We start from the raw sequence: 13,053 nt of genomic DNA on the forward strand, positions 1-13,053 counted from the left end.
ATTGCACGTAAAGAGAGCTTACAAACGAGCCTACCTTTGTCTTCTGCTTATCTTTTGAATTACCTAAGGCCTTCGAACAAACTCATACGAGCAGCAGAAGCCACAGCACCGACTCCTGAAATAGACACCGAGGATTTATGATGATGATAAGAGATTAATATCGGCTCTACCGTAGTACCCCTTTGCACGCCCCCAAATCCATATGACCCACCTCACGACCCACCATTATGGATGCAACTATGAGTATAAAATAAACGCCCCCTAAATCAGGCTAGCATACTAGCTCCGCTGCCGGCCCAGCCAATATACCAAGACGCCCCCAGCCTACTCAGAACGCCAGCGCTACCTACCCATAGATAAAGTGACAAAAGAAACACCCTCACAATCGCCCCGACATATCATCCCCGCTGACAACTTAGCTAGCCTACCTAGCCACCCCTAGCCTATTCAAACCCTCAACGTGAAATATGTCGCCTAACCCAGCCTCGAAAGATCCCGATGTCCACCGCTGACATTCCGGCTACCAAAGAACGGCACATGTCCCCCCATCAGCCCCGAGCTGCGACGAAACTCCGTCATCCCGTCTCCAGATTCATGCCGCTTCTCGCCACGCTTAGCCGGGGCCATCAACTCGAGGCTAGGTACTGCGATGTCTGACCTATCCTTTCCACCGTCGGACGTGCTCTTGGGAAGTGACAGCTCGTAGGTCTCAGAGCTCGAATTGCTAGCGTGGCGATCGGGGGAGGTCGGACGATCATCAGGCACGCACGGCGCTTGGGGGAGGAACTCCGTGTCGTAGCGAGGTCGGTCCCTGACGCTGCCGCTGGGAGTGTGGCTGAGGGTGCCTATGCCGTTGGTGCTGCGGCCGCTGACGCCGCGGATGCCCCCGCGCGAGAGGCCAAACTTTCCACTGCCGCTTGAGGAGGCGAAGGTGGTAGTATGGTTGCCGTTAGCGAGGCGTTCTTGGCTAGGGAGGAATCCGCGGTCGCCCTCGAGGGGGAGCGAAAGGGCACGCATGTTCATGGAGGAGCGAGGGCGCTCGAGCCGGTTGGCCGACTTAGATCGACGACGAGTGATGTGGGGAGTTGAGGGACCAGATTCATCCAGGATTCTGGAAAGAGAATGGGAGCGCTGGTGTCCAGGGCGGCCAGAGAAGAGAGGGGCAGGGATGAACTTCTTGTTTGATGAGAGGGAGTCGGTTGGGTATGGATCGAATTCGATTTCCTTCACCCTGCCTTTGCCTTTGATGTCGATCTCCTTGGCCTTACACTTTCCAGTGACATCAAAGGCGACGCTCTGGGCAAGGATGTTCTCATTGGTCGGACCCGACTCGGTGTGCATGCTCAGAATATGCAGGCTCGCCGGCTTTGACGAGGTACGGTCCGGTATCATAAGAGGAACATCCCCCGAAGGCTTCCGATCAGTGAAAGGAGGTGGCATTGGGACTAAACCACGGGACGTCTTGGGACACTGATGAACTTCAATCTCGTCCGCTGGAAGGGTAGGCAACAGACGGGAAAGTACATGTGGATTTGGGTCTGCAAAGAGCGATACTCCGCTCGAAACCGGCTGTTGTCGGCCATGGTCTGGGACTGGCTTGCGGCTCGTCATGATCGATTGAAACCGAGATGGAGGTTGGGGAAGAGGCCGATTCGCTAACAGCTCTTCGTTCTTCGCCTGCAAAGCTTCCACATGTAACCTAAGGTCTTTGTTTCGATTTCGAAGTTGGGCCATCGAATAATGAAGTTCCTCATCAGCCTCTCGAGCTGCTTGCTCTGGGCTGATGACAGATAGCTGTGAGCTATTGCTGGATCTGAGGGGGCGGGTTGGGAATATCCCATAGCGGACCAAAGGCACAGGACGCTCAGCCTGCATAGCCTCGAAGATATATCGAACGGAACGCTCATCATCTTCAGACTTGTCGCTCAAAACACGGATGCCTCCTTTAATCGTCGAAAGTCGCGGTTTGACAATTACACTGAGATAGTCGGCGATACGCTCGGTGACATCGGTTTGCCAGCCCTCGAAATTTGTGCCAGCTCGAGGTTTGAGAGCCACCGTTGTCTCCTGAATCGCTTCGAGACACGTCTTGACGAGCTCTAGATGGTCCTTCTCGCGCAGCGACTTAGCAATAGCATACTTGACGTCAGTAGCGACGTCGGACCATCGCATGAGATCCGGCTTGGAAATCTTGTCGATGCATTGCATGACGAAATGCTTTCTCAGCTGCAGCTGGTCAATGATACTATCAAGACGGGCCAGCTGAAACCCAGCCGGGGTGGTGGTCTGTAGGAAGGTGCCTAGTTGGATCCATCCACGCATTTCCATAGATGGCAGATGTTTGTACCAATCTGCCGGAGAAACTGGCAATTCTACGACGTCATAGTAGAACAGCCAAATCAGAAAGTGGGACAGAGATTCTGCTGTGATTTGGTCCGCGAAAGCAATGACTCCGATAGCTATCGGCGCGCTGATTGTCGACTGATTGGTTGATATAACACCAGCGTAAGTGCGCCCTCGAAAGATCCGTCGAAATCCAGTTGGAGCTTCAGTTGGAGCAGTTTGAGGCCTCGAGAGTTCCCGTCGTACCGGGGCAGTCTGAGGGGTTACTGGGAGTCCCATATACCGCTTGAACTTTTGGATCTTGTTGGCCAAAGGCATGTTGGCAGTAAGAATGGGTAAAGATGATAGAGAAAGTAAGATTCGAAAAGAGTATTCTTGACACGAACTGGTATTGAAAAGGGCCCCGGTTCGGGTTCGGATTCAGGTTGCGGATGGTGGTGTGGTGTGGGATAGCGGGTGTGAGGGCGATGAAGGAAAAGCTGGTCCAGCTTGAAAAAGGCTTCCTTAAGAATACACAGCGGAGAAGCTGTGTGAAAAGAGCTCTACGAACTAATTTGGACAGATATTAGGTTCGGGTGGTCCGTGGTGGTGCGGGTATGGTAGGTTAGGATGATGAAGAAAATGTCTGTCTTGCATGAGAAAGACTGCCTTAAATAGGCCCAGCGTGGACGCTTTATGAAAGGAAGCCGTAGCACACACTCTACGACAGTGATTGTGAAGTAACTGAACTAAACTGCCCCTTGCACTGAGTCGACGGATTGGGTCACGTGCAGAGCCCTGAAGGCCAAAACACAAGAACCAAAGATTCGATAACCTTCACCAGCAGTAAAAACAGGTGAAACGTTGTATGCAACTAGAATCTCTTTAGGTACCAGGGGAGGTCTTGTGGTAGAGGTGAAATGAAGAGGCTAAGGTTCAGCACTTCAAAGTCTTCTCGTGGGCGGATTATCAATATTATCAATATGAATCTAAGCTGGCATAGCAATGTTGGTTCGGTGTCCAAACTAATGCATCGTGGTCGTAAAGTCTTAGTCCCGCTTTGCTGAACAATTGGAAACCAAATCTAGGTCGAGCATTAGTTACTGACGACGACAAAAACCCACGGGATACCAAACCTTCGGAAAACCTGGCCAACATATAGGTCTGAGTCCCTTAAAATACTCACAATTTCTTCAACACCGAAAAAGAGCACCATCTTCAAGAAACTTGTATATTTCATATCTATATGGCGCTTACGAGTGGTATCGTTCTAGCTCTTGCCAAACCGCTCAAATCCAGACCATGCAGTTACTTCCACAAAAGAACGCCAAGCCCAAATGATTCAATCCTCTTCGTGACTCATTTCATCCTCGAAGAACGTTGGAAGGTAAAGCTTCGTGTTTTCGTACACCAGGAATGTGACAATCGTAGTTGGTATGACGCGGACAGTATTAGGGATGACACTGCTTCAATGTTAGCTATTGTACCTTTGCAATGGTGAAAATCAAGACGCCTCGACCAGAAGCCGGAATGTGTCGAGTAAAACCCACCCCTTGTAAAATGCAAAAAACCCTTCATTCTTCCACGTCTTCCTCAACACATCAAACAACCCGTTATAGTTCTTGTTCGCATCATACGTCTGCATCCTAGCTCTTATCGGCTGATAAGGATATGTAATGGCGCCGGCGAGCAGCTTTGAGCCGCCGCTCATATAGATGTACTCCCAATTCGACAGATTGTGCTCGCCGCCAATCATCGCACCACGTCGGTGCTTCATTTTCTCGTAAATAGAGAATTGGACCGCTCCGTGAGCGACGCCGAGGGAAGAGGGCGTGAATCCGGCCCACAGCCCTTTGAGCCCGCGCGTCCTATATACGTGCTTCATGCCAGACCATAGGCCGGTGTAGGCGTCCGGGTGGTTGGCGCCGCGCTCCAGCATGCGTGTTTTTACGACCCATATCGGGTTCGTACATGCGCCGGTGAGGAGGCCTGGGAATAGATCAGTTAGTATGAAGCACAGGAAGATGCCCGATATAAAAAGGCAATATGGACGTACCGGCAATCACAGACGCGGAGAAGAACTCCCCAGACGACAAATGTTCGCCGTGCCCTCGACGCGCCTGCAGCAGATCCTTCATATTACGGTACCAGAGAAAGTACAGTCCCCACCCCAACGAGTTCCCCAGCATATTCGGCCACAGGCCTCGATACAGCGCCCGCACCCCGCCTTCGTGCTGAATAACATTGCGAATGATGCGGAACGAGTCGCCCGGTTTTGATCGTGTCTTAGTGTTTACTAGGATCCAAAAATTAGCCCCGAAGACGTGAAAAACTAGCGCGAAGGAAGATGTGGGTATGCGCACGCTGCAAACGATTTTTGAGCAGGTCCAACGGATGCACTGTCAGGCAGCTCACAACCCCCGCGGTAAAGCCAGCTACGCTTTCTACAACAGATGGCGACAGTTTCGAAGGGCGCGGGGGCGGGTCGTGGACAGGGCCCTCGAGCGGTGGGAGGGCGCGCGGCATTATGTGCCAGTGGGGGATAGAACGGCGTATGGCGTGCGCATGCTTAGGTTGGAGACATGTCGTAGCACAGGGGAAGCTCGAGAATGGGGAATTGGACGTTAAGAGGCTGCAACCGTTGGGCGCGGTGAATAAATGCGATGCTGGTGGTGCAGCTGGATGGAGGGAGGTTGGTGACGCGGATCTCGTCCAGGGAACCTCCACTTGCTGAACGTCATTCGGCTTTCCTTAATGAAAGAAGGCCCATGCCCAAGCTTCCCCAGGCATTATTGAATCAGAGTTTTCTCTACCAGAGCCATAGCATACCTATAGTTCCTTACTATGCTCATTATAATCATCACAGCTTTTCTATTCATCCCAATTTCAACTCTTGATCGTAGTTGAGTTGTTCTGTGCGGTGAGGCTCATGACTCGCGCATAGAGCTTATCAATCTCGACCTTCACCAATTCCGCCAATCGCACGTGAGAACTAGTGGAGTATCAATAATGGGATCTTGCAAAAGCATCCAGAAGATATTCATGTCAGATTCCATTCGTAAATCCTCGCTTAATATATACCAAGAAAGTAAACTATGATGAATATCGTACGTTCCATATCACAGCATTAAAGCCACAGTCCCGCAATCCAACCTCCCAAACAATGTCGCTATGTCAGTCGTCAAGCTTTTAGGAGGCATCAAATTAAGCCATATCCTTTACGTCCTCACTTCTTGCAGCAATCCTTCTTCTGCTCTCCTCCAAACGCCAATGTCGACAGCTTATCCACCAAGCTCACGCCCTGCTTGACGCCACTCGGCACGCTGCAGTAGCTGGGGGGGACATCCAAGCACGGATTTCTCGTGAAGAAGTTCCTTGGGCGTAGAAGCAAGGTCATCGGCTCAGCAGGCATGACGGGGAAGTCCTCCGGACTCGGGAAATGGGTAATGCCGAAGGTGTGCCAAAGCACAATATCCTCGTTAGCGATGTTCTGGTTAGGATTGGCAGCGATCCAAGCGGGAAGACCTTCGGAGGGCTCGCCGGATGTTTGAGGCACGTGACGGCCGGCAGGGTGAATTTGAGAGTCGTCGTCTATGACTAATTACCATCTATGTATATGTTAGAGATGAGAGGGGACGCTTACACTTTGTTACATGCACGGCATGTCGAGCGAAACCAGCACGCTTCCATACCAATCCATTCTCCTTAGGCAGTAACACCGGTACCTCCCTACTCACCAGCTTGTAGCTGACAGGCTTGTGGCTGTATGGGTTGAGCTTGCTCTCATTGCTCATCTCCCACGTCCTGCTGCTCGCACCGTCGTAATCGCTCTTGGCCTGTTCAGGGGTCTCGAACCGAGTCTTCTTTGCGTAGAAAGCATTGCCGTATGGGTTCTCCTTCGAGCCGACTTCGCCTGCTCCTCTCGCAGCATCAACTTGGAAGATAGTGTTCTTCGGTCCATCAATATTAGGATCGACGCGAAGGCAGAAGAGATGCTGGTGGTTGTGGGCGTTGACACCTGGGTACACTTCTGTGCCCCAGCCGTGGAGATCTTCGCCTGGGAGCATAGAGTATGTATTTAGAATACCAGTGAGCTTGATCTCGAGCTGCACGGTACCATCCTGGTGGAAGATCCAGTAGACGCAGTACTCGTAGTTGGCGGCGGTAAAGATGTGCGAAATAATGAGCTTCCTGGCGCGAGTGACCGTTACGCTGTCATCACGGAAATCGGTGTGCTTGAACAAGATGCCGTTATCCTCCTCGTGCACGCAAATTGCGTTCTTGATGGTTGTCGGTGCGCCAGCGCGGTTGACGAATGCGGCGTCGAGGTAATGGATGGCACCCTTGCAGTCACATCCCAGACTCAGTGAGTTGGTCATGTATCCTCCTCCATATTCTCCTAGATCGAACGCATGCTTGCGCTGGTGAGGGTGTTCGGGATTGCCGTATGGCACAACCATCTCTGCGAGAGACATGCGCCAGAAGATTGGTCGCTCATTGCCTTTGTCGTCAAAGGTGATGTTGGACAAAACCATACCCTCCCGGTAGTTGAAGCCAATGTGTAGTTTCCAATTCTGCCAGCTGATTATTCGTCCATCCATTGTGAAAGAAACGCCCTCTGGTTGAGTGATGTTGATAGGCTTGATATCAGTGCGGTAGCCACCCTCAGCTTCGATAAATGCGGCATGGTAGTTGTTTGGTGGAGCTGCGTTAACCGGTCGTCGTACATTCGGTATGTCGATGTGAATAATCTCTTGAGTATCGGCATTGAAAATTGGGCAGAAGTCTAGGGGATAGCTGTACTGGCTGTCGTCGACGTGTGGGCGATAGTACATCAGTGCCTGCTGAAGGCGCACATTGCTCCCGAAGCGCTCATCGTAGCCGATCGTCCAAGCTGTAGGATCATTTAGAAGTCAATCTTGGAAGTTTAAACTAATCGCACTCACGGTCGCAGTACACTTTGTGCATATCTTCCGCCGGTATGCCAAGAATCCCACATTGTTCGATGACCTTGGGGTCTTTCCGAACCACTAACTCCACTATTTGCAAGTCTTCCATGGTAATCTAGTGTTTATCAGTATAGCTCATTCTGCCGTGTAAAGAAGAACGTACCAGGGGCTGTACGCCTTCGGTTAGCTCCCAGGCCACAAGCTTGCCCTCGTTCAGGTCCACGATTCCATCATACACCTTGCTCCCTTTGCCAATCGCTACCACGTCCGCAACCCTGTGCGGCCTAGGTGTGTGTTCTGGATCTGCAACCCACGCCATCATCTCCGCCTTGCGCGGCTCCCATAGCGTAACTGCATTGAAAAACAGGTTGTCGTGCTCCTTACGAATGATAGCAACAGCTTTCTCAATTTCAGACTCGGAGAGAGGGTCGAATGGGTAAGGAGGCTCAGTCTGGCCGGTGATATGGGAGGCAGCTTGCTTTAGGCGGTCGAGAGCCATTGTGAGGTTTGTGGGGGAAATATGCGGGGAAGATGATTGAGGAAGGGGATTCTACAGTGTAAGAGGAGAAGGGCAGCTGGAGGAACAAATATATTCTATGCTGTTCAATAATTCTGCCTCCTCGCAGTCCAGGCGCGTCAGGACCCTAGAAATGTTTACCTAGTCCGGCATGTCCACGACGATTGCGACGGCATTATCGCCCAACCCCTCCTCCGCATTTCGTAACGTGAAGCTGTTGGTGCCGGGCCGATAACGATAAGAGCTTGTCCTCGGATTCTATGGACCGTTGCGGTTAGATGGGGGCCGCCTCTCCGCTCTGCAGACTGCACGAGGGGGGAATGCCCCTTCGAAGTCGACAAACTGTCCATTCGCCCGTCTGGCTGCTGGAGATGCTGTAAAACCTCATCACATGATGGGAGTCCGATGCATATTATGGGGCCTTCGGGCATCCTGTCCGAAAGCTTGGCTCTGGCCGTTCCTCAGCCCATTCCAATACAGGGAGGTCCAGGCGTCGAGACCATGTGAGTACACATGTCAAGATCAGGTAACGGTAGAGGAGAGATGGGACGAATGATATCGTGGTGGAGTTGGAAAGGGGACGGCCAGTCATCGGGCCGGATTTCGAAGTCAATCCACAAATGGGCCGTGCACGAACTTTCGAAGTATTTCCAGTGCTGGCACCGAATACGCTGTATTCGAATATGAGCTAATCAAATATCGGTATTGCCAATACTACCTAATATTCGAATCATATCCGAATATTTCTTGGCACACTAAAATTTCGAATTTTCAACCACTAACTACTCATCTTTTATCCCTATACTCGTACGAAATGTCCTCTGAACTTCAAGAAATCGAAGAATTTGAACTATCTCTTACCTCAAATGCTGTTGAGAAAACAGTTGATACTCTTTCTGACGGAGTACGTATTCTTAGCCAGCTAGCCTACGGAGTATGGTACGGCTAGCTCAGCTACCTTGATATAGAACACGGTTCCTGTACTTAGCCCACACAGTTCTACGGTACGGCTACGTAAGCCTCCACACACACAGAGTATATATACGGCGTACGTAGCCTAGATAGATGCTCATCCAATACATCACTTACCTCGTTCAATGCATTGTTTCACCTCCATCCTCACTTTCATCCACAAAAACGTCCCGAAAAACTTCACCAATACACGAGCATTGTCGTACGGCAACAATTGAAGAACGACAAGAAAAACCAGAATCAAAATGGATATGGTGCAAATACTGTCCCAGTTATGCTGCTCAGAATACAACAAATATGAGACAGCATCTAGAGAAAACCCACGGAATCATTGCTAATAAGGCACCGGTCTCATCTATTCGCACGACAGCTACCGAAACTGTTGAAGCATTATATAATAAGCTTCTTCTACAGCTTGAGAATAGCAAAGATAATGTCAACAAAGAGATTCTGCGACGTATGGTGAATCAACAGCTGGTTAATCAAACTTTGCTGGATTTAATTATTATCCGAAGACTTCCATTTTCCTGCGTAGAATGGCCAGAATGGCATGCTTTTATTCAGGCCCTAAATCCGGAAGGCAATACCTTTATACCAACATCTCACAATACGATTAAGCAGAGGATTGCGAATTGGTTTCCACAAGCAAAAGATATCGTACGAAAACGACTTCAGTTATCGCAAACAAGCATTCATCTTGCCGTCGATATCTGGACACCACTAAGCCATAATCTTTTGCTTACTATCTGCGCTAGCTTTGTGGACGCACAAGATCACTTTCGAAACATCTTAATTGCCCTTTGTACGGTACAAGGCCACAGCGGTCTAAATTAATAGGAAAGCCTTTGCCCGGTCCTTGAAGACTATAGAATTATAGAGAATATCGGCTCCCTTATTGGCGATAACTCTACCACCAACGATATACTTTATTGTACAATGGCTGCTTACCTTAGCACGGAGAAGCGAATTAACTGGAATTAAACCTTTCAACGGCTCCGCTGCATAGGCCATATTCTTAACCTTATTGTCAAAGCCTTTTTATTTATTAATAAATATAAAGAGTAAGTAATAGAGATATATAATAGAGAGGATGAATTAGGAGAGGAACTAGATAATAAACGCCGAAAAGAGAGAGCAACTTTAATCCGGAATAGAATGGGCGTTATAGGCAAGATTTACAATATTGTTATCTATATCCGTGCTTCGCCTAATTATACAAATAAGTTTAAAGCAATTGCTGGAAAGTTAATCCCTTTAGATAATTGTATAAAATAGAATAGCTGGTTCCAAATACTCCATGTTACGCTTAAGACTAGAGTCCTAAATACGCTACAGAATTACACCGAAATGCATATCTCTAGTGGCACAATTAATAAAAGAGATAAGCTTCTTCCTTCTAATATTGCTCTCTGCCGTATAATAGAGCAATTTCTCTCTATTTTTAAGAGTGCAACTCTTTTTCTTAAAGGGCAACAAGCTACAATTAAACAGGTCTTAGAAGTTATAGAGATTATTAAGGAGTATCTTAAAATCTCTTTAGTATATTGTACAATAATAGTATCTACAGCTTTTACTAATATGTTAATAGAAAGAGAATAAACCGCTTAAAAGCCAAATTAAAAGTATAAAGGTGTCACGGTATTGATCATGGCCTCCCTCTAAGCATCAATCCCCTGACACCTTGTTCCCGCATACGTGCGCACGCGTGCGCCACGCGCCTGCCACTTGATTCCCGATTCTATTAGGGCCACGCGCTATGTGCGAGCCCCTTTTCTCGTCTTGTATATAGCCTGGCTCCCGTCCCTAATTCAACTCGGCATCTTGACGTCTTGTAACCAACCACGGTAATAGCACATAGTTATCCTTCTTTGAATCTGATACTTGTCTATCTCGCGTTCAAATGCCCGATACATCGTCACCGTGACAAAAGGCAAAGTTTAACTTCTACTTATTAAGGCTAGATTAATTACTATATTATGCCGCGGCTTGTATTCTCCATCTAGAATATTGTACAACTTAGCTAAAAGACGAGGATAGCAATCCTATAGATGTATACGCTGCTTATATAATAAGGGTCTGAAGCCTTTAGGAGAAATTCCGTAGAGAAAGTCCATTGCGCTCTTAATTATACAACCCTCCTCTTAAATAAGCCAACCCTTTAAGGAATTAGCCTCTTCCTCTAAATAGTTTTAAAAAGCTTTGTTAAAATATAAAGCAGAAACACACCCGGCCTCAAAGTTAGGATGAGTTTGAAAACTACTGTAATGAAGCCGTGTCGTACGAGATCAAGATACCTGCGCTAGAATGGTGGCTGTAGGACTCACAGCGGAAACGATGGCCACAGTTATCATGCTGGGCTATTGGAATTCTTTCAATTCCCTTAATGAGTGATAAACCAGAGCGAATATTTTCAGGAGGTCGTCGTACGGTTACTTGGGATAAAACAGCAATAACGGCGGCCACATTAGAGCAATTGGAATGCGGGAGAGATTGGAAAAGGGACGATTTATTGAAGGATGATTTCTAGAAGGGAATTCTTTATCGTTCGACAGACTGTTTCAATTTATAGACTCTTGTTGGTGGGGTTTTATTATTAGCTTTTGTAAAATAGGTGTATCGGCGGCGTTTTGAATAAATATTCGAATACGATATTGCCGAATATTTACCGAATAGCCCATATTCGATTCGGTTAGTATTGGTCCGTTCACTGCCAGCACTGAGTATTTCTACTGCAGTTTGTTGCTAGGTTAGTGAGGTATCTACGCATGCTCTACCATTACGTTAAACAACTCCCAAATCGCTTCCATACAAACGCAGGTCGAAAAAAGTTGAATAGCTTAGTCAGCACACTGATCTCACTCCAACTTCCGGAGCAACTTCATACCTCTCCCTACACTACTACTGAGACTTCATCAGGATCATTAAAACATGTTTCCTTGAGCATAAAGTCCATCTCTACGTGCTGAGAAACCTACCGTGCCGAGAAATATGAAGGGTACTTTAACTTTAAGCAGCTCACACTTCGTGCACACGTCGGTATCTGCAATGGTTCTATATAAGTTGTGTACTGTGGCTATTTATAAACATCTAGGACCCCTCTCACCTAAAAATTATATTCGCATCCCTGCCTTTGAGCCTAATTTATAGAGAGCCTTCTTTTATAGCATAATAGACTTCTCTTCCTATAGAACTATTATAAATCTCTTACCACTCTAAATACTAATAGCAGGGTCTTATCCAAGCATTAAAACCTCGCTATGATGCTAGGAAGTTATTGTCAGCCCGCTCAGGTAGCCCCCTTGTAGCGCGCAAATTCGTGCAAGGTCGCCACGCAGGCACGCAGGTTGGTACCTCTAATAGAAGCGATCACCAATTCTTAGCAAGCGGGCCAACGTTAGCCCCTAGCCTTGCAACTTAACTTGGCCATGCCTCCAGTCAACTACAAAGGGTGCGGGCCGAGTGCATAATCACCTTCCCACCAAAATCTGGCAGAAAGCTGTCCAACGCGCCACATGGTTGAATAAATTTACTTCCTTCGTGCAGTGTCTCTATAATGCCTCCACGAGAATATCTATCAATTTAGATTTCTTTTTTTGGTCCTGGTTGCGGAGATGTGGCTTTGGAGAGGTGTCGTTTTGTGGCGATTTTGATGTTCCTCGCCTCGCGTAGCCGCTTGGGAGGTGATTGTGCACTCGGCCGCACCCTTTGTAACTTAACTATCTGAGAACACCTACAGAATCACCACCTCACCAGGTCAGGGCCGGAGCGGGTTGGCCATCTCCCTGCTAGTGGTGGCAAAATGCCACTTTAGTCGAGGCCGCCACGCTAACAGATTAACTCTAGGATACCACTTCCTAAAGTACTCTTTAAGTACCTTTCGTCGTACCAGTAGCAATTTTCTAAACTACTATAATAGCTATCCTGGAATATACAAATAGAAAAGTATAGCTCTAATATCTCCTTTACGCGCATCTTTCCGTATAATTAAATTCATGTTAGTCGACTAATCTAGCTATTATAAGCCAATAAGGAGCTAACGTCCACTTGCTCTGCCTCCCACCTAGCCAGGGCCTTTAAGGAAGACATATAATATGGATGGCCAGCACCTAAAATATGGCGGCGTAACCGCACACATTCACTCATAAGATTTATAGCTTCCGCACCACGACCCTGTCCTTTCCACGTAAAGGCAAGATTAGCCATGCTGGTCAGCGTGTCGGGATGGTCCGCTCCGAGCTTCGTCTTGCGAGTCTCCATTACTTGCACCTCCAGCTCTTCGGCATCCTTCCACCG

The 13,053-nt window shown here is 48.2% G+C and overlaps 4 protein-coding genes across 4 annotated transcripts in view; 1 reads left to right on the forward strand and 3 right to left on the reverse strand.

Annotated features, from left to right (window-relative positions):
* Positions 1-260: 260 nt before the first annotated feature.
* Positions 261-2,661, reverse strand: BDZ99DRAFT_570211 (uncharacterized protein; the record flags this gene model as incomplete). Its single annotated transcript, XM_033727965.1, has 1 exon — positions 261-2,661. The coding sequence occupies one exon, from the start codon at positions 2,659-2,661 to the stop codon at positions 475-477; it is 2,187 nt and encodes a 728-aa protein (XP_033577884.1). The 3' UTR covers positions 261-474.
* A 1,003-nt stretch (positions 2,662-3,664) lies between these two features.
* On the reverse strand, positions 3,665-7,770 carry BDZ99DRAFT_385607 (uncharacterized protein; the record flags this gene model as incomplete). Its single annotated transcript, XM_033715440.1, has 8 exons — positions 3,665-3,785; positions 3,873-4,311; positions 4,379-4,618; positions 4,686-4,954; positions 5,553-5,913; positions 5,966-7,216; positions 7,269-7,373; positions 7,431-7,770. The coding sequence occupies 8 exons, from the start codon at positions 7,768-7,770 to the stop codon at positions 3,665-3,667; spliced, it is 3,126 nt and encodes a 1,041-aa protein (XP_033577885.1).
* A 1,476-nt stretch (positions 7,771-9,246) lies between these two features.
* Positions 9,247-9,561, forward strand: BDZ99DRAFT_415174 (uncharacterized protein; the record flags this gene model as incomplete). The annotated part of the gene is made up of 1 exon (XM_033716746.1): positions 9,247-9,561. A coding segment is annotated over one exon (315 nt), but the record flags the coding sequence as incomplete, so codon positions are not given.
* Positions 9,562-12,664: 3,103 nt separating this feature from the next.
* The window catches only part of BDZ99DRAFT_291142 (uncharacterized protein), a 2,841-nt gene continuing 2,452 nt past the window's right edge, over positions 12,665-13,053 (reverse strand). Inside the window, exon 2 of the mRNA XM_033714097.1 lies at positions 12,665-13,053. This exon is cut by the window's right edge and continues 19 nt beyond it. Within this exon, the coding sequence (XP_033577887.1) occupies positions 12,769-13,053 (285 nt within the window). The 3' untranslated portion in view covers positions 12,665-12,768.

The sequence above is a fragment of the Mytilinidion resinicola genome (assembly GCF_010093595.1).
Source record: "Mytilinidion resinicola strain CBS 304.34 unplaced genomic scaffold BDZ99scaffold_8, whole genome shotgun sequence".
Taxonomy (NCBI): Eukaryota; Fungi; Ascomycota; class Dothideomycetes; order Mytilinidiales; family Mytilinidiaceae; genus Mytilinidion; species Mytilinidion resinicola.